Source organism: Oratosquilla oratoria, chromosome 21 (assembly GCF_046742065.1).
Source record: "Oratosquilla oratoria isolate Oo_2021 chromosome 21, ASM4674206v1, whole genome shotgun sequence".
NCBI lineage: Eukaryota > Metazoa > Arthropoda > Malacostraca > Stomatopoda > Squillidae > Oratosquilla > Oratosquilla oratoria.
In genome coordinates this window covers 54,548,809-54,571,308 of record NC_134797.1, presented here as the reverse complement: position 1 = coordinate 54,571,308, position 22,500 = coordinate 54,548,809, and the positions used below count along the sequence as shown (strand labels likewise).

The 22,500-nt window shown below is 37.8% G+C and overlaps 1 protein-coding gene across 2 annotated transcripts in view; it reads right to left on the bottom strand.

Moving 5' to 3' along the window:
* The window catches only part of LOC143036941 (solute carrier family 52, riboflavin transporter, member 3-B-like), a 45,856-nt gene that overhangs the window by 12,443 nt on the left and 10,913 nt on the right, over window positions 1–22,500 (bottom strand). Inside the window, exon 1 of one of the 2 annotated variants that reach the window (XM_076204965.1) lies at window positions 13,495–13,776. The exons of the other annotated variant lie outside the window; for it this stretch is intronic. Coding sequence (XP_076061080.1) covers window positions 13,495–13,515 — 21 coding nt within the window. The 5' untranslated portion in view covers window positions 13,516–13,776. Of the gene's footprint in view, window positions 1–13,494; window positions 13,777–22,500 lie in introns of those variants that run through there. 2 annotated transcript variants of the gene reach the window in all.

Genomic DNA, 22,500 nt, shown 5'->3' with positions numbered 1-22,500 from the left:
GTATGTATGTATGTGTGTATATATGTATGTACGTATGTGTATGCATATATGTATGTATGTATGCACGTATGTATCTACTGTATGTATTTATGTATGAATGTACGTATGTATTTATGTATGTATGCATGTGTATATGTACGTATGTGTGTATATATGTATGTACGTATGTGTATGCATATATGTATGTATGTATGTATGTATGCATGTATGTATGTATGAATGTATGTACGTATGTATGTATGTATGAATGTAAGTACGTATGTATGTATCTATGTATGAATGTATATATGTGTGTATGTGTGTGTGTGGGTGCGTGTGTAATTCATCCATAGACTTCGATCATGTGCTGGACTCGTGATCCAGAACTATTATCCTCTCGGATGAGAGAACAGGGTTCAAATGAGACCCGACCTATGGGTAATGCTGTGATCTTACATGAACACATTGAAATATGCAGAAAGCCTTATGTGGTCTTCCAAGGACGAGAAGGTCGTAGTTGCCAAGGTTAGTGGAGCAGTTGTCATGATGACGCTGGCAAGGGCAGAAAGACACGGAGGGAGGGAGGGAGTGAGGGAGGGAGGGAGGGAGGGAGGGGCAATCCCCTAGAGGCTAAGTTTGCATGAAACCGATCGATTTGGTCCCCATCATTACTTGTGGAGGAAACACAGACATGAGCTACTCTTCTTAGGTAGGAGAGGCTTAATCCACTTCTCGAGCAGAATCCACCTCACTCAAAGATAAGATAGAATAAGACAGAACAAAGTCAATATAAAATAAAACAAACAAACAAATAATAAAAGTAATATATATTGCTCTCCAGCACAAAAAAAAAAAAAAAAAAATCACGGTGTCCCTATCACCCGCTCAAGGTCGAACAGATTTTTGTTTCAGGGAAGGAAATTTGTAGTTCCTACAAAAGACCTATTTCTTCCCCCCCCCCCACCTTGACTGTATGTCCCAAAGATTCAAGTCTAAGTCTAAGGCCTCACAGGATTCAGGAATATCACGAGAAAAAAAAAATTATCTTTAATATGTAAACACAGATATAAAACGAAATAAAAAAAATCTATTCGATTTAGATATAAATCAACCAAATTCATTAAATTATTTTTCCTCCAAATGATCTGATTGGATGTCCCTCGCCATTTGGATGCCTTGGGTTACCGTAAAAATAATAGTAATAATAACAATGACAACAATATCATAATTATAACACTGGTAATAGTAATGATAACTATAACAAAAGTAAATGTATGTAACAGGACCTATCTTGTAACACAGAAACTATATATCCCAAATAAAACAAGATAAGAAAAAAAAAATCAAGGAAAAAGCATTGTCCACGGATTTTCCTATTTGTGTGTGAGGCAAGAAGAAGAAGAAGAAGAAGAAGAAGAAGAAGAAAAAAAGAAGAAGAGGAAGAAGAAGAAGAAGAGGAAGAAGAAGAAGAAGAAGAAGAAGAAGAAGAAGAAGAAGAAGCAATGGAGCAATTTTCAAACATTCTTGAAGTTGTGAAAGGTCTGCAGGAGAGGGATACTCGCAAATATGGAGTATTTTCCTTAGTTGGGTAGTTGCTCTTTTATCAGCACCAGGCTGGGATTTATATATATATATATATATATATATATATATATATATATATATATATATATACATACAACACTGAATGGGTCCCAGTGACTAGAGATACATTTTTATCAACCACAGTGCACTGTAATACTAAGCCATCAACATCGGAAATACCATGGAAGCGCATGCAGGAATTGAAACGTGGTATTCCCGAGGACTCGAACCAAGGCCAGCACGTGACAAGTGCTAGCAGTGACTTGACCACTGCACCATCAAGATGGTGTAGTGTATATATATATATATATATATATATATACATATATATATATATATATATATGTATATATAATATATATACATATGTCTATATAAAATATATATATATATATATATATATATATATATATACACACATATTGTGTATGTTAAAGACAGATTGAACATTTTTAGAATCCCTTGGCAGAGCTTCTTAAATATATATATATACACACACACACACACATATATATATATATATATATATATATAAATATATATATATATATATATACATATATATATATATATATTATATATATACATATAAATACATATGTGTGTGTGTGTGTGTGTGTGTGTGTGTGTGTGTGTGTGTGTGTGTGTGTGTGTGTGTGTGTGTGTATTTAGTTGTATTTACCTAGTTGCATTTTACGGGAAGGGGAGCTATGCTCGTGGTGTCCCGTCTTCATATCTCATCTTATCTAAACTGTTTTTAAATTTATGAATTGTTTTTGCATACACCACTTTTTCGTCTAACTTGTTCCAGATGTCTATTACTCTGTGGGGAAAGCTGTTCTTTTTCAGGTCCCTTCTATAACTGTCTTTCTTGATTTTCTTTCCGTGTGTGTGTGTGTGTGTGTGTGTGTGTGTGTGTGTGTGTGTGTGTGTGTGTGTGTGTGTGTGTGTGTGTGTGTGTGTGTGTGTGTGTGTTCACTGCCCCCATTCAAGATTCTCCTTGTGTTATTTGGCTTCTTAAAGACACTAGAGTTAAACGCAGCAACCTCTGATGCGTCAATCTGAACATCTAGATAAAAGGACCTCGTGACCGACACTCCTTTCCACGCCGAAGTGCAGGAGCGAATTTTCCTCCATCATCCTTCTTAACGTCTCCAGTCGCTCGTTTCCCACAACAACTACGAACATGTCATATGTGAAACACAACCTAGGCTTTGGGTCTATAATTTCAAGAACGATATATAAAGTTAGTGTAATATGAGCCTATGTTTTAGAGGCATCCAAGATGACGGATCAGAGGGCGCATTTGAATGCGCCATTTTGGACCTTTTCCAAAGGACGTCGGCCAAACTCCGCCAAGGCTCCACGTGATCTAAATGTGACGTCATTATCGCTACACATGATTCGTGTGACGTCACGGACACTACACGTGACCCAAGGGTGACGTCATGGACGCTACACATGACCCAAGGGTGACGTCATGTATAATCCACGTGACCCAGGTTTGATGTTACATACAGTACACGTTCTATATATAATGAATCAGATTTAGAAGTCCATCCACATCACAATACAAACTTGAATCTTCGCCAGGAATTCGTGCTCAGCACTACGAGTACAATGGATGTGGGTTTGTAACGTATGTATGTATGAATGAATGTAGGTATGTATGTATGTATGTATGTATGTATGTATGTATGTATGTATGTATGTATGTATGTATGTATGTATGCGTGTATGTATGTATGCGTGTATGTATATATATATATGCGTGCATGCATGTATATGTGCATGTATATATATGTGTATGTATGCATGTACGTATGTATGCATCTATGTATGTATGTATGCATGTATGTATGTATGTATGTATGTATGTATGTGTGTATGTATGAATGTGTGTATATATGTATGCATGTGTATATATATGTATGTATGTGTGTATATATGTCTGTATATGTGTATGTATTTACCTAGTTGTATTCTACGGGAAGGGGAGCAATACTCGTGTTGTCCCGTCTTCATATCTCATGTATGTGTGTATGTATGTATGTATGTGTGTGTGTATGCATGTATGTATGTATGTATGTACGAGTATGTATAGATGTATGTATGTACGAGTATGTATAGATGTATGTATGTACGAGTATGTATAGATGGATGTATGCATGCATGTATATACGAGTTTTTATGCATATATGCATGTATACAAGAAGGAAAGCATGCGTTCTCAGAGTTTTCCTTGTTCTATTTATATGAATTCCCGGCACGTGTGTGTGTGTGTAAGATTCACCATAGTCTTGGATCACGTGTTGGACTCGTGATCGACAACTATTTCTCTCCCGTAAGAGAGATCAGAGCTCATAATTATATGACCGAACTATGGGTAATGCTGTGACCTTACAAGCACACACACACACACACACACACACACACACACACACACACACACACACACACACACACACACACACACACACACACACACACACACACACACAATTCCCCGCCCACGAGAGTTGGAGTGACGACTCGCAGCTCAGCGATACTTAAATTATTTCAGCCTTGGAAGGGATTCGAATCCGGACCGCCGTAGTGGCGGTCGCGAACTCTACCAACTGCGCCACGAGTCATATGTGTGTGTGTGTGTGTGTGTGTGTGTGTGTGTGTGTGTGTGTGTGTGTGTGTGTGTGTGTGTGTGTGTGTGTGTGTGTGTGTGTGTGTGTGTGTGTGTGCGTGTACGCAAAGTGTCATTGAATGGCTCAGTAAACTCAAAGCAATACAAATATACAAATACTAGTAGTAGTAGGCTAGTAGTAGTAGTAAGGACAAGATAGATAAGATGGGGAAGAGGGGGGGAGGGGGATTTGGAGGATCAGTGCAAGGAACGAACGAAATGGAAGGAAGTTAGAGTTTTGATAGGTGTGGAGCAAATCCACTTGCTCGGTTGTATATATAAATACTGTTCTCATGCATACACACTTATGCGACATGACGTCAGGTCGCCGAGGCGAAGGCAAGCGGAACAGGCGCTATGCAACCACAATGACGAAACGAATCAAAAGTTTCCTCGCTTCCGCTTACGTGGTTCTCTGGCACTGGGGTCCTCCTCCTCTTCCTCCTCCTCCTCTTCTTCTTCTTCTTCCTCCTCCTCCTCCTCCTCATTCCAGGCTAAAGGTTTTAGTTTCACGCCATGCACATGACGACCCAAGCGAGGGAATTACATGAATATCATAGCAAGTTCCAGTATAAATATATATATATATATATATATATATATATATATATATATACATATATATATACATATATATATACATATATATATATACATATATATATATATATACATATATATATATACATACATGTTTATGTATGTACATATATATATATATATACATATATATATATATATATAATGATATAATGACGATGATATTGATGATGAAAATAATAATGATAATAATAATAATGATGATGATGATAACAATAATAATAATAACAATGATAATAATAATGATAATAATGATGATAATAATAATGATAATAATAACAATAATAATAACAATAATAATAACAATAATAATAATAATAATAATAATAATAATAATAATAATAATAATAATAATAATAATAATAATAATAATAATAATAATAATAATAAAAAGTAATAATAATAATAAAAAGTAATAATAATAATGCACTAAGCGACCTTTAACTAGTTTTCCTACGCCCCCCACCATGTCCCAAGAGGTCGCCTATTGTTGCGTCAGTCTATGATCTCATTTCTCAAAACGTTGTGTCGTCCCAAAGGTTGACGAAATTTTTCGACTTCGACCAGTCCATCATTTCGAAAACGATTAGTTGTACTTGGATGAATCCTCAAACTAAAATTAAGTCACCGTTGGAAAGGGGGCTAAAGAAGGATACTAGTTTCAGGTGATCTTGAAACTAGGACGTCTCAGTTTCTTCTAATATGGGTTTAGAAATGATTCCAATAACCACGGCAAGGAGTACGGTGATTTTAGAAACGGTCGTCCATACTTCCACGGTGGGGGGAGGTCAAGATATTCACGTGATAAATCCCAGATTATTTTATTCATCCCTCCTGGAACCTTCAGCTGAATAAAGTCGTCTGGCATTATCCGGAAGAAAATATCTGCGCCTGAGGCGAATGGAATCGTCAGGCGTTCGCCACAAAAAGTCAATAGTGTCATCACACACACACGCACACACACACACGCACACACACACACACACACACACACACACACACACACACACACACACACACACACACACACACACACACACACACACACAGATATATATATATATATATATTCTATATTATATATATACATATATATGTATATATATATATATATACATATACATATATATATATATATATATATATATACATGCATACATACATACATATATAAATATATTGAAGTATGTAAGACAGATGAGTGCATGGGTGGTGAGATAAACACAGGGAACCGTTAGGGATTTACTTTGACGTTTCTTTCTTACCACGACTTCTTCAGAGTACTCTGACGAAGTTCTGGTAAGGACGAAACGTCAGAATAAATCTCAAACGGTTCCCTGTGTTTATCTCACCACCCATCCACTCATATATATATATGTGTATATATATATATATATATATATATATATATATATATATATATATATATATATAAGATTTTAACAACCACAATGCACTTTAATTCTAAACCATCAACATCGGGAGATGTAATGGAGCCCGACATGCAGAAATTGAAATGCGGTATTGCCAAGGACTCGAACCCGACAATCACATGACAAGTGCCGTAGTAACTTACCAACTATGCTGCACAGACACACACACACACACACACACACACACACATATATATATATATATATATATATGTGTGTGTGTGTGTGTGTGTGTGTGTGTGTGTGTGTGTGTGTGTGTGTGTGTGTGTGTGTGTGTGTGTGTGTGTGTGTTAACCTAGTTGTATTTTACGGGAAGGGGAGCTATGCTCGTGGAGTCCCGTCTTCCTATCTCGTTTTATCTAGACTATTTTTAAATTCGTGTATCGTTTTTGCACACACCACTTTCTCATCTAACTTGTTCCAAACGTCTATTACCCTGTGAGGAAAGCTGTTCTTTTTTAGGTCTCTTCTATAACTGTCTTTCTTGATTTTCTTTCCGTGTCCTCTTGTATCTCTACTATTCAATTTTATTAAATCCTCTCTATCAATAGTTTCTATGCCTTTCATGATTCTATAAATAGTTATCAAGTCTCCTCTCTCTCTTCTTTGCTCTGATGTCTGTAGTTCAAGTTTTGCTAATCTCTCTTCATATGATAGTTCTGAGAGTGTTGGTGCCAATTTCGCAATTGCCCTTTGTATTCTTTCAAGTTTTGTTATGCATTTTTTTGTACTTGGTGACCACGTCGTCGCTGCATACTCCAATCTTGGTCTTATCAAAGTGACCAGTATTTTCTTCACCATTTCTTCGTCCAGGTACGTAAATGCCACTTTGATTGTTCTTATTAAATTAGAAGTTTCTCCAAAAATTTTGTTTATATGTTTCTCAGGGAACATATTATTCATAATAATGACTCCCAGGTCCTTCTCATTTTCTACTTTTTTAATTTCTTCCTCTCCCAATTTATATGATCCCACTATTCTTTTTTTTTCCAAATTCTATTATACTACACTTCTTAATATTGAACTCCATCTCCCACTTTCTATTCCATTCCCATACTATAGCGAGATCACTCTGTAGCGACTCACTATCTTCTAGTGTTCACTTTTTTCAACAATTTTGCATTGTCCGCAAAGAAGCTCATATAATTTTCAATTCCTTTATCCATATCATTAATATATATAGCAAACATTATTGGGGCCAGAACTGTTCCTTGTGGAACTTCACTAATCACATCATCCCAATTAGAGTGTTTGTCTCTTATCACCACTCTCATTTTTCTTTCTTGCAAAAAGTCTTCCATCCACTTCAGCAGTTTACCCTGTATTCCTTCTGCAGTTTCTAATTTCTTTAGCAGCTTCTTATGTGGCACCTTATCAAAAGCTTTTTTCAGGTCTAGAAATGCACAACCAGCCCATCCATCTCTTTCTTGTATTACATCTATTAGCCTTGAATAGAAACATATTAAGTTTGTGACACATGATCGTCCTTGTCTAAATCCAAATTGTCTTGGATTTAGTACGTTGTTTTTTCCCGATGCCATACCCATCTACTTTTGATAATTCTTTCACAAATTTTAGCTCTCGTACTTGTAAGAGAGACCGGTCTATAGTTAGCAGGGTCTTCCTCGTTTCCCCTTTTATATATTGATACTATATTTGCTCTTTTCCAATCTTCTGGAACTTCTCCTTCTTTCAATGAACTGCTTATTAGACTATGTAATTTGTCTGTTAGTTCATTCATGTATTTTCTCAAAATCCAGTTTGCCATTTCATCTGGTCCATGCGATTTTCTGACATCGAGATTACTCAAGTGTTTCATTATTTCATTCCTTGTTACTTCTATCTCTTTCATAGGGGGGACTTTCTCCTCCCACTCGATATCACTAGGTTGTATGTTCTCCCTCGTAAACACCGATTTTAAATGATTGTTCATAATTTCTGCCATTTCTATTTCCTCTGTGTATTCAACTCCTTGTCGTAGTTTCTTTAATTCTTGTTTGTTTTTCAGTTTGTTGTTTACAAATCTGTAAAATAATTTTGGTTGACCTTTACATTTTTCTATGACATCTTTTCATACTTTCTCTTTTCTGCTCTGCACACTTGTACATATTCATTTCTATAACTAGTATATATTTTTCAGTTTTCAGTTTTTTTTTTTTCATTTTATCCAAGCTTGATCCATTTTGTCTTTTAACTCCCTACATCTTTTGTTGTACCAACACTTTACATATACTTTTTCTTGTTTTTGTCTTGGAACATACTTTTGCACTCCTTTATAAAATTTTGTCAAAATATTCCATTTCTCTTCTACTGTTGTTTCCTCCTTGTGTATTCTTTCCCAGTCTGTTTTTTTTTTTTTTTTTAAGAATTCTATTTTATCAAAATTTGTTTTTCCATACATCCATCTTCTCTTTCTATATTGTTCGTTTTTTCCATGTATTTTTCCTCATTTGGTTCATTTCGGGTTCTGGTGTGTTTATTAGGTCCAGTCTCGATGGTTCTTCCTCATTTTTATACCTAGTATTCTCTTGAATCCATTGCGTCATTGTATATTCTATAATCATATCAAGTAGTACATTTCCCCATAGGTCGTCTCCACCCTTCACTGTCATCTCTTCCCAGCAGATTTCTTTACAATTAAAGTCACCCTTTATAACTATTCTTCCTCTATCTTCCATTATATCATTTAGTGTTATCCTTGTGTCTTCTAACATATTTTTGTGTTCTCTCTCTTCCCACGAGGCCGTTTTAGGAGGCATATAATTTACTACAAACTTCCTGCTCTTCCCATCCCTGTCCTCCACTTCCATCATAATCATCTCTATTCTATTCTTTCCATATGTGACATTTCTCACATTTATATCCTTCTTAGTCAGGAACATAACTCCACACCCTTGTTTTACCTCTCTGTTTCTAGTCCAATAATTATATGCACCATGTCCTACACTGTTGGGTGGTAGTGGACTTTCATTTTTTTTTTTTTTTCAGGTGCTCATGCAGTTCGTTCAAGCCTGTTATTAATCCATCTATGTTTGTGTAAGACACTTTTAATTTTCTGATACTTCCATCGTGTTTTCTGTTTCCTTTCCGGTTTTTTTTCTGCTATGAACCATTTCCTCACTTTTATATCCACTACTCTCCAATAGAATTTCTCTTTTTCTGACTGTTCTTTTCTCTTTTTTTTTCTTTATCTTCTAGTCTTTTTGTTTTCTCCTCCTCTCTTTCCTCTTTATTCATTTCTCTTTTTATCCATACCTGCTTATATTGTTCACTATCTGCTAGTTTCCCTGTTTTTACTAAGATATTCTCTGCTGTCGTTTGTGACCTGAATTTGATCTTAATTGGTCTAGTATTATATTTCCCTGGTCTATATATTTCTTAAATTTCTTGCCCATCCTCTTGAACTACTAATATATTGTTTACCTTTTCCTTTTCCTCTTGTGGTCCTATTTGGATTATACTTCTCTTCCATCCCTAATATAATTATACATTTCTTTTTGTCCGCTAAGTCTCTTACTATATTTCCCTTTTCTCTCATCACTTTGATAACTGTGTCCTTAGATTGTTCTTTCATCTGTTGTGTCACTATATCTCCAAATACAAATTTGTTGTTCTCTTGGACTTTTCTCCAACCCTGTGATTCTTTTGCTATGGACTCTTTATTCTCCTTATTATCATTCTTTAATTCCTCATTCTCATCTTTTACTTCTTTTAGCTGTATTTTTAATTCTTCTATTTCTTTAGTTAGGTTTTGATTCTCCTTCTTTAGTTCTTCCAGTTTATCAACTCTTTGAGTAACTAGTGTTAATTTGTTAAACCTAACCTCCCATGTTTCGTTCATCTTTTTTTTTCATTTAGTTTCTCCTCTAGATTTAATAGTCGGGGGAGATTGTCACCTCCTCCCTCATCAAATCCATAAAAACAGTTATCTTCTCTTTCCATTGAGCTGGTATTATCTATATTTCTGTTTATGACACCTCTGCTTCCTTGTTGTTCATCGTCTGTGTTCTGCTCCCCGTTCGTCTCCTTCCTCATTTCCTTCCATTTTCCTCAGTAATCCCTCTCTTTCTCCTTTTTCTTCACCTTCCCACTACACCACGAGCTTTCCCCTTCCCTACTAATACAACAAAGGTACTCTCTTGCCTTTACAAAAGAGTACCTTTGTTGTATTAGTAGGGATCCACGAAAATTGCACTTCTTTTCCGGAGTTCCAATCTTCGCCGTGAATCCGACGTACGTGTGTGTGTGTGTGTGTGTGTGTGTGTGCGTGTGTGCGTGTTCGTGCGTGCGTGTGTATGTGTGAATGCGACTGTGTGTGTGTGCGAGTATGTGCGTGTGCACCTCAGAGAGATAATGCCATTGCCTATCATAAACCTCGACTTGGTTCAATCTATTTCATATATTCCCTTCCTTAATGGACGGTACTTTTAATTTCATCATAACTGTCCTCAGATAATTTAATTCAACCCAAGTCGAAGAGGGCAGACTGTAGCCATTATGGATTCGTTTGAACAGGATGATCGAGTCTTCTGTAGACAGTCCTCGTTGAGTCATCAAATTATAATAAAGAATTAAAATATATATATATATATCACCGTGATACGAAAATGCAAAATATCTGCAGGAGAAGGGAAACTTGTAGATAGTAAGTACTTTCGTATATTACATCTTCAGTCTAAATGAAAGATATACGGAGTTGTGTTTAAATGTAAGTATCAGGCAGCAACCGTAGGGTGGGAGGGGGAGATAATACAATGCGGGGGTAATGCGGGGGTAGATGGGCGACCTAACCTCTATCGACCTGACCAACAGATATGGTTCAATCGGGCGGAAAAATATTGGTCACCATTTGGGTTACCAATTTATCACATCTAAAATGTCCATAGCTTAAATTTGTAAATACTTTGTTTATCAAAAATGTCTGATATTAAGGAAGATTCTATTACATTTCTTTCATGTAGGTTATTTCCTTTGGCTAAAATTGTTGCCTTAGACCAATCAATATGATGGTTGTATAATGCTTTGTATTGTGTTATACAACCATCACATTGATTAGTATAAGGCGGGTACGGACAGTTTCCCACCGGACAATCGCTCACCGGACAGTTGCTCACCGGACAATTGTTCACCGGACAGTTGCTCACCGAACAAGTGATAAATAGGACATTTGCTCACCATAGGATTATTTTTACTTTTCTTGAACTTAATAGTATGTAGGATTTTTTTTTAGTTATATTGAAGTTTATTACAGCAATAATATACAAGCAATATACAAACTTAATAACATAATATACAGGATTTTTAGTTATATTGAAGTTCATTACAGCAATAATACAGGATTTTTTTGTTATATTGAAATTTATTACAACAATAATACACAAACAATAAACAAACTTTCATATTTTATTTTAATTAATTATAAAATTCAATACCAATTTCCTCCATCAATATATAGTGATTACAGTTTTACAACTGGTGCAGTACTGAAGTGGGTTCATTGTCCTTTGTGGTTTACAAGTCCAGTCTAATGGTGTGGACAATGAACCCACTTCAATACTGGACCAGTTGTAAAACTGTAATCACTATATATTGATGGAAGAAATTGGTATTGAATTTAATAATGAACTAAAAACTAAAACATGAAAGTTTGGACATTGTTTGTGTATTATTGCTATAATAAACTTCAATATTGTTTGTTATTAAGTTCAAGAAAAGTAAAAAAAAATCCTTTTGGTGAGCAAATGTCCTATTTGTCACTTGTCCGGTGAGCAACTGTCCGGTGAGCAATTGTCCGGTGAGCAACTATCCGGTGAGCAAATGACCTACACCCGGTCTAAGGTAACATTTTTTACCCAAAGGAAAGAACCTACATGAAAGGAAGGTAATAGATGAAAAAAAAAATAAACTTCAGCTATGGACATTTTAAATGTGATAAATTGGTAAACCAAATGGTGACCAAGATGTCTCCGCTAGACTGGACCATATGTGTTGGTCAGGTCGATAGAGGTAAGGTCACCCCCCTCCCCCACATCGTATTGTCTCCCCCTCCCCCTCTACGGAAGATATAATATACGATGTACTATCTACAAGTTTCCCTTCTCCTGTGGTTTTTATACACACACACACACACACACACACACACACACACACACATATATATATATATATATATATATATATATATATATATATATATATATATTATATATATATATATATATACACACACAAAAGACTTTTCCCTAATATAAGGAAGGTGGCCAAATCAAAAGGCGCATACCTACTCCCACCCATTCCAATTCCCTCCACAACCCTTTACTCCCTCTCATCTTAGTTCCTCGTGGATGACGGGTCATCCCTGCATCCCGCCCAATGACTGGGTCAGAAGCAATGCAGCAAGACACAGCACATCCAGCAAGGTTGCTCCCACTTCATCGGCAACTCCACTTTCCGTCCTCTCATGAATAGATACCACAAATATTAATAAATGTCACAGATTTTAACAGATGTCACAAATACATTATAATGACGCACTTTACATATTTTCTCATGGGCAACACCAAACTATTTTGTTCAGACGAGACAACCCTGGTTTGGGTACTGAGGTTGCATCACGACTTCAAAAACTCTTCTGGTATCAGCAAGAACGAAATAGGGTGGAATCCCAGAATTACTCAAACACGTTTAACATGAAATTTACGTGGTCCAATAATTCATAATCTACCCTAACCTAACCTAACCATTCTATAAGAAAAACAGATATTTTAAATTAAAAAAAAGAAGAGTAAATGAATAGAACCCATCGCTATTTCAAAACTAGTTTAAGATATTAATCACTATTACTTATAGTGCGATTTCACTCACAACATGAATTTAATTTTATTCATACATCACCTGATGTTAACCAGGTCAATGCGTTTATGTGACGGAGGTTGCAGGGGTTAACTGATATTCAATTTCAACTATGTAGAACCCAGAAGTCCTTTAGAAGTTGAATAAAATCAACTGTTATATATGACGCAAGCACTTCCGGTATTGAATTAGCGCGCTCGCCACTGTAAGTCGTGGCGTGCAAGTCTGTGCTTACCCAAGACAACATCACTCGCACTCGCGCATACATTACGCAACCATACACTTCACTAAAGTTAATCTTTTCTTCTATTCTAATTTTTACTTTAGTACATCGAGAATTTTACAAAATTGATCAATTCTCACACTTGCCTGCGTTAGATTGGTCTCCATATTGTCGAGATTTGGGCTGAGAGCCTGAGAATGAGCAGACGATTTTCGGGCCAGTCTTAGTGACGAAACACTCTATCAGAAGTTTAGTTGCCTTTCTTCCCAAATGTATATGAACACTAGAGAAACAAGTTGATTTCTTTAAAAAATATGGAGATGGGATGAATATTCTTCTCTCACGCAAGAGATTGAGAGCGTAGTACTGTTCGTATGGCACTGGAAAAGACTTCTGATCTGTACTAGGTCGGAGTTGCCGGTATTTCTCCGTCTGTCGGGAGCACAACAAGAAGAGTTGCCAGTTTGCTTATTCATGATTATTTACAATTCCAGATATTCAAGAAATGTAAACAATTGTTTTTATCAAATTTCGGTTGCTGGTACTGAAATATTTGTACACAAGAGTAATTATTGATACAAATTGAAAGGTAACTGTTGTATAAAATCATATGCATCCGACGTATTCTGGGTTGAGCAGGCTGCATTCTATGTTCGTTCATTTTCCAAATTGTTTCATGTGTAACCCTGGGGAGAGTCTTCGGCACGTAGTCAATCGCAATTGGATGACGTTTTGGATTTTCATAGATTTTTTCCCCTAGTCACTCATATGCTGACGCCTAAAATTACAAGTTCAAGGGCCATCATTCTTGGGCGCGATGATAATGTAGCACTGGTATTAGTTTTCAGTGACTGTCTTTTGTTCCTTGGCTGGCGCAAGCATGCATTTCGCGTGTGTTTGCTAAAACTGCATGCATGAGAGCGGATGGGGAGGCGGAGGTGACGTAGGGCTTCTTGGTAGTGGACGTTACCTAAATACAATTCATGCTACCATGAGAGAATACTTGTCTTGTGTTCATATGCATTTATATGTAAAGAGAGGACTGGAGAACAATCCCATCTACTCCAACCACATGAGAGAGCACACCTCAACCGCCCAAAAGATAACATTGTCACAGAAAGCACAAATGAGGAGAGAGACACTTGATGAACCAATGAATAATATAATCAATAGGCTAGCCACTAGCGCATATATTCACGGCAAGTCTTGCACTCTAATACCAAGACAGGGAAAGTCACGAAACTGGATAGAACTGGATAGAACATTCCAGACCATTCTCATTGGAAAAAAATCCACACAAGACTGTGATAGTATATCGAGGAAGAAGAGCTACATAACTTCCGGCGTTATTACGGATTCCGACAACACTGAAGGTACAACCACTGCAATTGCACTGTATCATTAACAGTTCGCTAACTTAGTGACAGCATGACATAAGTGCACATTAATACTCCGAGACCTTAACAAGGCTTTCGACGAAGCTTCCATTGACTTACTGGCGCTAAAATTAGCCGCCTTCAGCTTCTTGTAGAGCTAACGATATATCTGTAACAGGACAAAACAAAAATCAAACTTAAAGAACACCAGAATGATTAATTTCTCCTTGAGTGGTGTACTATACGTAAAATGTCTCATTCACCAACACCATGGCGGTCGCTGACCACTGGCAAATCTGAGGAATTTGTTTTGAAAAATTTGGAATTTCTGAAGTTGGGTTTGGACAGGGTGTTGTGAGGGACGCATGGGTATTCTAAGCTTTACTAAAAGCTTTGTATAGCTTTATCTTAATCTTCTCCAATATTGCTTTAGATATCTTTAGTATTGCATCGATGACTTTAGTTTGTTTGAATCTGGGTAACTTGTGACATTTTGAGTATTCATTGGTTTCTCCCGCTAGTATTTGTGTTGGGTTAGACTTAGCAATTTGTATCACTTTGAGTTTGGCTTTTTTCCATTTATCTTTAAACTCCGCCACCTATATGATCAGCCTCTCCGTATGCTTTGCGACCATCTTGTTTCATCTTTCTGAGTAGACGATGATTAATTTGAGGTTCGTCATCCGCATACATTACGTAGCCACCGTTTTCTGTTGTCTATACCGTTTACAGTGTTCTCAAAAACATGATCCCATTGGTACACCACTATTTTCACACTAAGTATAAGGGCTTATAATGAGGTTTAGGGAAGAGAAAACCCCGAAAGGAAAGATAGGAGGATAAAACAAGGGGAAAACACGTTTTGTTTGGTCTTTTATGAGGAAGAGGGGTTTCACCTTTTTCTGCCACGTTTTCTTTATTTTCGCTAGGAAAACGGGTCAAGGACATCAGTTCATATATATATATATATATATATATATGTATATATATATATACATATATATATATACATACATACATATATGTATGTATATGTATACATACATACATATATTTATATGTATACATATATATATATATATATATATATATGTATATATATATATATATATATATATATGAGTTTTGATGGAGGAAGAAAAAATGAAGATGGGCAGGAAACTCCTTTATTGCTTTTACGTTTCAACCGACTCGGTCTTCTTTAGTAAGCTGTCTACAAACAGCTCGAAACTTACAATGATACACATTCGAAGTTGGAAACTCGGACAGGTCATCCCGTTGGCTGCTGGGGATTCCCATACCAAGTACTTGCTTCCCAGTTGTATTTATTATTAATTTGCTTGCTGCCTTCGATTAACATACGAGACCTTCTCTGTCATTGGTATTTTCAAGTGTTAAAATAGGCAGAGAAGGTGTAAATTCATGGTCACGTTGGCGATTCGTTTGGATTTTTAATAGATAAAAATCTTCAATGTACGTCGGGATTTCTCAAGGATCTCATTATAATTATTGTCACCCCTTAATATGTTCTTTTGTATATAAATAATAAAAAAATAATCTTTTGTATTATCTATGCAATACAATATACCTGTAAATAAGATCTTATTTACACATGTAAAAATTTAATTAAAACAGTATTGTAAAGTCTGGAAAACAATTCATCAAATTAATGTTTGACGCATTTTTCACTCCATGACTGGGCATCGTATGTAACAGACGTGTACGACGACGCTCCGTGCTCGTGTCGACATCAGTCGAATGAGACGAAGACCGTTTTAACGATTAAAGAAGAATTTTGTCACCTACCGACCATTAAGCGGCAGCAGGGGCACGGCTAGTAGTAACAAACTATACTCACATTAACTGAAGTTTGTTTAACAAATAGGATGGACTACAGAAATGTATTTTTTTTTAAATATATCAAAATAACTTGAGATTTGCATAGTTAAATTGAAGTAAAATTTATGCACTATATTTAAATACTTATTGTTCTTCAATGTAGTTCCAATAATGCGTAATTTTAGACCGGGGCGAGTCGAAAAATGCCGTCCCCGCACACACCACCACTACCACCACCTTCCACATCTGATGCACACTAGCACGATTCACATGTAACATTCATCCACAAAACAACGTTTATACACACAACTCATGATAAATAAATCGTGATACATTAAAAGTACATTAGGGTGAATTTGCTTTACCATCTTTTCACCAAAAGTGCCGCCCCCCAGCCCCCCAAAACGTGCCACCCCGGGGCATTATCCCCCCCCCCCTTGCCCCTCCCCTTGTCGGAGCCTTGGTGATAAATTCTAAGCCATCTCATGTGGGTGTTGAGTGAAAATACTGTTCATATATTGTTAGATAATCAAACTGATTCAGATGCAAGTCATACGAAGCACAGGAATGCATACAAATAATGAACAATATACAACCTTGAAGCAAGGATTCATCATGACTTGTTTCTAGTTCGACTTTGGCCGAAGGCAGGAGAGAGGAGTTAGTTTTGAGATAATAAAGTCAGAAAGGAAAAACAATGGGTTGGTAAACAGGAAGATGACACCTCCTGCATAGTCATTTATAGTGAACAGCTAGCTAGCCTGTATATTAATTTCTTACTGTGTAGGCCACTGGCTCCCAAGCTATGGGTCGCGAGATCAATGTTGATGGGTCATGAGGGAAAAAAAAAAAAATAGATTAAATAAATTAACTACTTTGCTACCCCTATCCGAAGAGAATCCATCTCCACTCTCCCCCACCTCCATTCCTCCACCTCTCCATTATAAACTCCACAAATTACTACATTCACGTGGATTCACAGCCCTTGTCACGTGACACACCCTCCGTTCAGCCAACCCTCCCTCCCACTCTTCCCCTCCCCCTCCATTCCCCCCTCCCCTCATCTCCCACTTACATATTGTCTCCCCATCATGTAAAACTGTCAACGTAACTAGTCCTCCTCTCACCCCTCCTCCACCTCCTCCTCCTCCTCTCACTCCTCCTCCTTCTCCTCCTCCTCCTCTCACTCCTCCTCCTCCTCCTCCTCTCACTCCTCCTCCTCCTCCTCCTTCGTCACCTCTTCCTTTTTCTTCTACTCACTCCCTCCTTCCTCCTCCCTCTCCTCTTCCTTCTTCTTCTGTTCCTCCTTTTCCTCCTCTCCCTCCTCGTCCTCTTCCTCCTCCTCCTCCTCCTTTTCCTTCTACTCGTTACCTCTTCCTTTTTCTCTACCCATTCCCTCCTTCCTCCTCCCTCTCCTCTTCCTTCTTTCTCCTTTTCCTCCTCCTCCATCTCCTTCTTCTCCTCCTTCTTCTTTTCTTTCTACTCGTCACCTCCTCCTTCTTCTTCCACTCATTCCCTCCTTCCTCCCCCTTCTCCTCTTCCTTCTTCCTCTCTTCCTCCTTTTCCTCCTCCTCCTCCTCCTCCTCCATTTTTCCTCTTTTCCTTCTTCTCCATCACCTTCTCTCTTCCTTTCCTCTTTCCCTTTCTCCTCCTCCTCCTCTTCACCCTCTTCCTTCATGCTCCTCCTTCTCCTCACCCCTTTTCTCCTTCACATCCTCCTCTCCCTCCCCTCCTCTTCTTCCTCATCCACATCCTCTTCCTCTACCTCCCCACCTTCTCCTTCTGCTCCTCTTCTTCTACGTTCTTCTCCTCGTCTTTACTCTCTTCTGGCACTGTGACAGGCAGTGGCATAGTGCCAGTTATGCAAAGGCCATGCAGTCAGCAAGCACGTACAAGGAATGCACCTCCTCCTTCCCCTCCTCCTCCTCCTGTTTCTTCTCCTCCTCTGCTCCTTTCCTTCCCCCTTTCTATTCCTCACTCGCTCTCTATTTCCTTCCTCCCTCCCCCTCTTTCTTCCCCCTCCCCTTCCTCTTCCTTCTCCTCTTCCTCCTCCTCTTATTCAAATGGGGACGTTGACATCGTCATGACCGCAGAATTAAAACCAACAGCATAATTACCACATTTGTCGACGTCACAACCGTCGGCGTGACCCACTGTCGTGAATACAGCCACCACCATTGTTAACATTCATCGCCTTTCCCTTCAACGCCTTGGTCATAATATATCGATCAATAACGTTGCAATGAAAAAAATTATGATAACGGTAATAATGATAATAATAATAATGATAATAATAATAATAATAATAATAATAATAATAATAATAATAATAATAATAATAATAATAATAATAATAATAATAATAATAATAATAATAATAATAATAATAATAATAATAATAATAATAATAATAATAATAATAATAATAATAATAATAACAATAATAATAAATAGTAATAATAATGATAATGATGATGATGATAATAATAATAATAGTAGTAACAATAATAATAACTGAATGAATAAATAGTTAAGTTAATAAATTAATATATCAATAAATGAATACAAATGAATAACTAAATAGACTAATACTTAACTGCATAAACAAATGAATGCAAGAATGAAACAAATGAATGAATAAAGAAATAAGCAAAGACCCAAAGAGCCAAATAACACAAATAAAACAAAATAGAATAAATGAAAATGATTAGATCATTTTCTAGCTTTGAGGATCTTTCCTATCGTATGACGATACCCTGAATAAACATATTCATGGAACGTCCCAAAGTTAGGCCCTGTTCAGAGTAATGGTTTGAACCGCGCGGATACCGTGGCGGTACCGCATTATTAAGGAAAACTGCGCGGTCGTGTGTGAGCGCCTCCGTTGACTTACATAGTAATTGAACCGCCGCGGTTCAAATCGCTAGTGTGAACAGGGACAGACGTGGGAGAGGACCATGGCCCCATCGCTCGTCTTCAGAAGCTAACACTCAGGAATGCAACCCCGAGCGGCTGGCACTTGGTCTCCGCTATTTTTCCCAAAATGTCTAGGATTTATTCACGAATCGACAACCGGCGACAACTCACTTCGTCCTATAAGCCCTCCAACATCTCTTCCCGATGAGCTCTATGGGAAGTCCACAGGATCGTTGCCGGCTTTTGCGGGGTCTTCTGGCTGCCTTCGCGTGATCGGTTTGGGGAGGAAAATCATAATAAATAATTATTTATTTTTATCTTACTGCCTGTTCAATGTTCTATGGAAACAAATATTTGTTCTCCTCCTCCTTCTTCTCTTCCTCCTCCTCCTCCTCCACCTCTTCCTCTTCCTTCTACACCTCCTCCTCCTTACCCATTTCGCTTCCTTCTCTTTCTATTTCACAATCGGCGTTCTTTCATACAACATATTTTTTCTGTTCATGTTAGTCGATTTCTTTTGTATTTAATATCTTATCTATGTATTTATTTATTTATTAATTCATTCATCTGTTTATATATATATATACACACACACATATATATATATACACACATATATATATATATATATATATGTGTGTATATATATATATATACATATATATATATATATATTATTTTTCCATAATTGAGGCCAAGACTTTCACTTCAGGAAGGATTTTACATGTAACTCTTCCTGGAATTTAGTGCAGTCGATTTAAATTATTTTCCTTGGAAAACACACACACACACACACACACACACACACACACACACACACACACACACACACACACACACACACACACACACACACACACACACACACACACACACACACTCGATGGCGCGGTTGGTAGTCTCCGACTGTCACTACGGCGGTCTGGGTTCGAGTCCTCCCCAGGGCTGAAATAATTTCAGTATCGCTGCGCTTCGAGTCGTTACTCCAACTCGTGGGTGGGGAGTTGGGTGTGTGTATGCGTGTAAGGTTACAGCATTACCCATAGATCGGTCATACGAGCTCTGAGCTTTCTTACGGGAGGGAAATAGCTGCCGGTCTCAAGTCCAACTCGAGATCCAAAGACCATGGTGAATACACACACACACACACACACACACACACACACACACACACACACACACACACACACACACACACACACACACACACAGATAATATGAGCTCTAGTCCCCGAAAAAAAAAAATCTGTTTTGATTCTGGGTACACGGATGACGTCATGTCGTCGTGAGTGAAACTGCACATTTGTTCCTCCTGGTTTCTCCGTAAACAGAATCGCTTCAGGGCGGGAGTTCATACTGCAGCTAAATAAAATCATGTAGCAGTAGACATATATTTTTTCGTATTCTCAAAACAAAAAGAAAATTTTCCTTTTCCTTTCAAGCAAAAATGTTAATTAACGTTTTCCTAAAGAGATGCACTTGGTTAACTTCATAAGAGCTCGCAAGCACCAAGAATAACTAATCATATTGTGAGGATGCGAACAGTGGTACCAACTAAATTCGCTGTGTTAGAGAAGAATTGGTACTCCTGAATTAGAAAAATACAATTGTGAAATGACACATTGAGATGATCGTAGAAACTACAAGGATGGGCTGAAATGTTTGTAGGTTCACAATGATGCAATGGTCGAATATGACCATTTATGTTTTATTTTTCAACATAGTCTCAACCCTCGGTCTACGCACTTCTTCCAGCGGTGTTGCACCGCTTGGATCCCGGTGGTATAGAAGCTCTCGTCCTAGTCACTAAAAAAGTCCTCAGCAGCAATATGACTTCCTCATCATTCTGGTACTGCTTCCTAGCCAAGTGTTTTTTTCATGTTCGGGAACAGTAAATAGTCAGTTGGTGCCAAATCAGAAGAATATGGAGGGTCATCACTCATCAACCAGTTCAAAGGCACAGTCACGCACAACAGCCATTGCAACCACTGACTAGTGTGCAGGAGCATTGTCTTGATGAAACAGGACCCTCTTCGTTAGTTTTCCAGACCGTTTAGACTTGATTGCCTTTCGCAGCTGAATCAGCAAGTTGGCGTAGTATTCTTCATTGATAGTTTGCCCTTTCTGAAGGTCATCAATGAACTCAATGCCCTTTTTGCATACCAGAAAACGGAAGCCATCACCTTCCCTGCCGACGACACCACCTTGGCGTTCTTTGGAGCGGAAGAAGAGGGGCTCTGCCTCGAAGTGGTGGACTCAACACTCATCTTGGGTGAGGAAACGTTCATGAAAACAGGCCGGATCTGCTTCAAAAAGTGTCAAGTTTGCCTACGACATGACCAGCCTAGTGTGCCTTTGATCTGACGTCAAAAGGTGTGACACCCACTAAGCGGACACCTTCGACACGTCACGTTCCTTGTGCAGAACGTTCTCTGCTCGTTCACAGGGGATGCCTATGGTATTAATTACCTGATTAACAATTAAACGTCTGTCATCCATCACTATGTGGTGAACACGGTCGATGTTTTCTTGGGTGGTTGCTGTGGCAGGACGTTCGGACCTTGGGTCATCTTCAAGGCTCTCCCTCCCCTCTTGAAATCAGCTACCCACTTTTGCACCGTTGATAAAGCTGGAGCATCATCCCCTAATGTAGCAGCCATGTCAGCGTGAACATCCCTGGGGGATTACCCCTTTTTCTGTAGGTATTTGATAACACCACGGTGCCAAGCTTTATCCATATTCACAAAATTTCTCTGGTTCTTCTTTTCAAAGTCCTGAATTACTGCATCAGCGTCAGTTAATCTAAAAATGAATAATGTAGTTAGTATTGGAAAATGTTGAATTTAATGCATGAAAAGTTTCATTGCTGTGGCATAACTCCTTCCGAGTCAGCCTATGAACTTTTCAGCCTCGTAAAACATTGAAATGTGCCGCTGGGACAAAAAATAGCTATGGAAATTGTGCATAACTGGATTATGATGTCTTGTTTCTGCAACGCAGTATAACCAGCTAGAGCTCCCT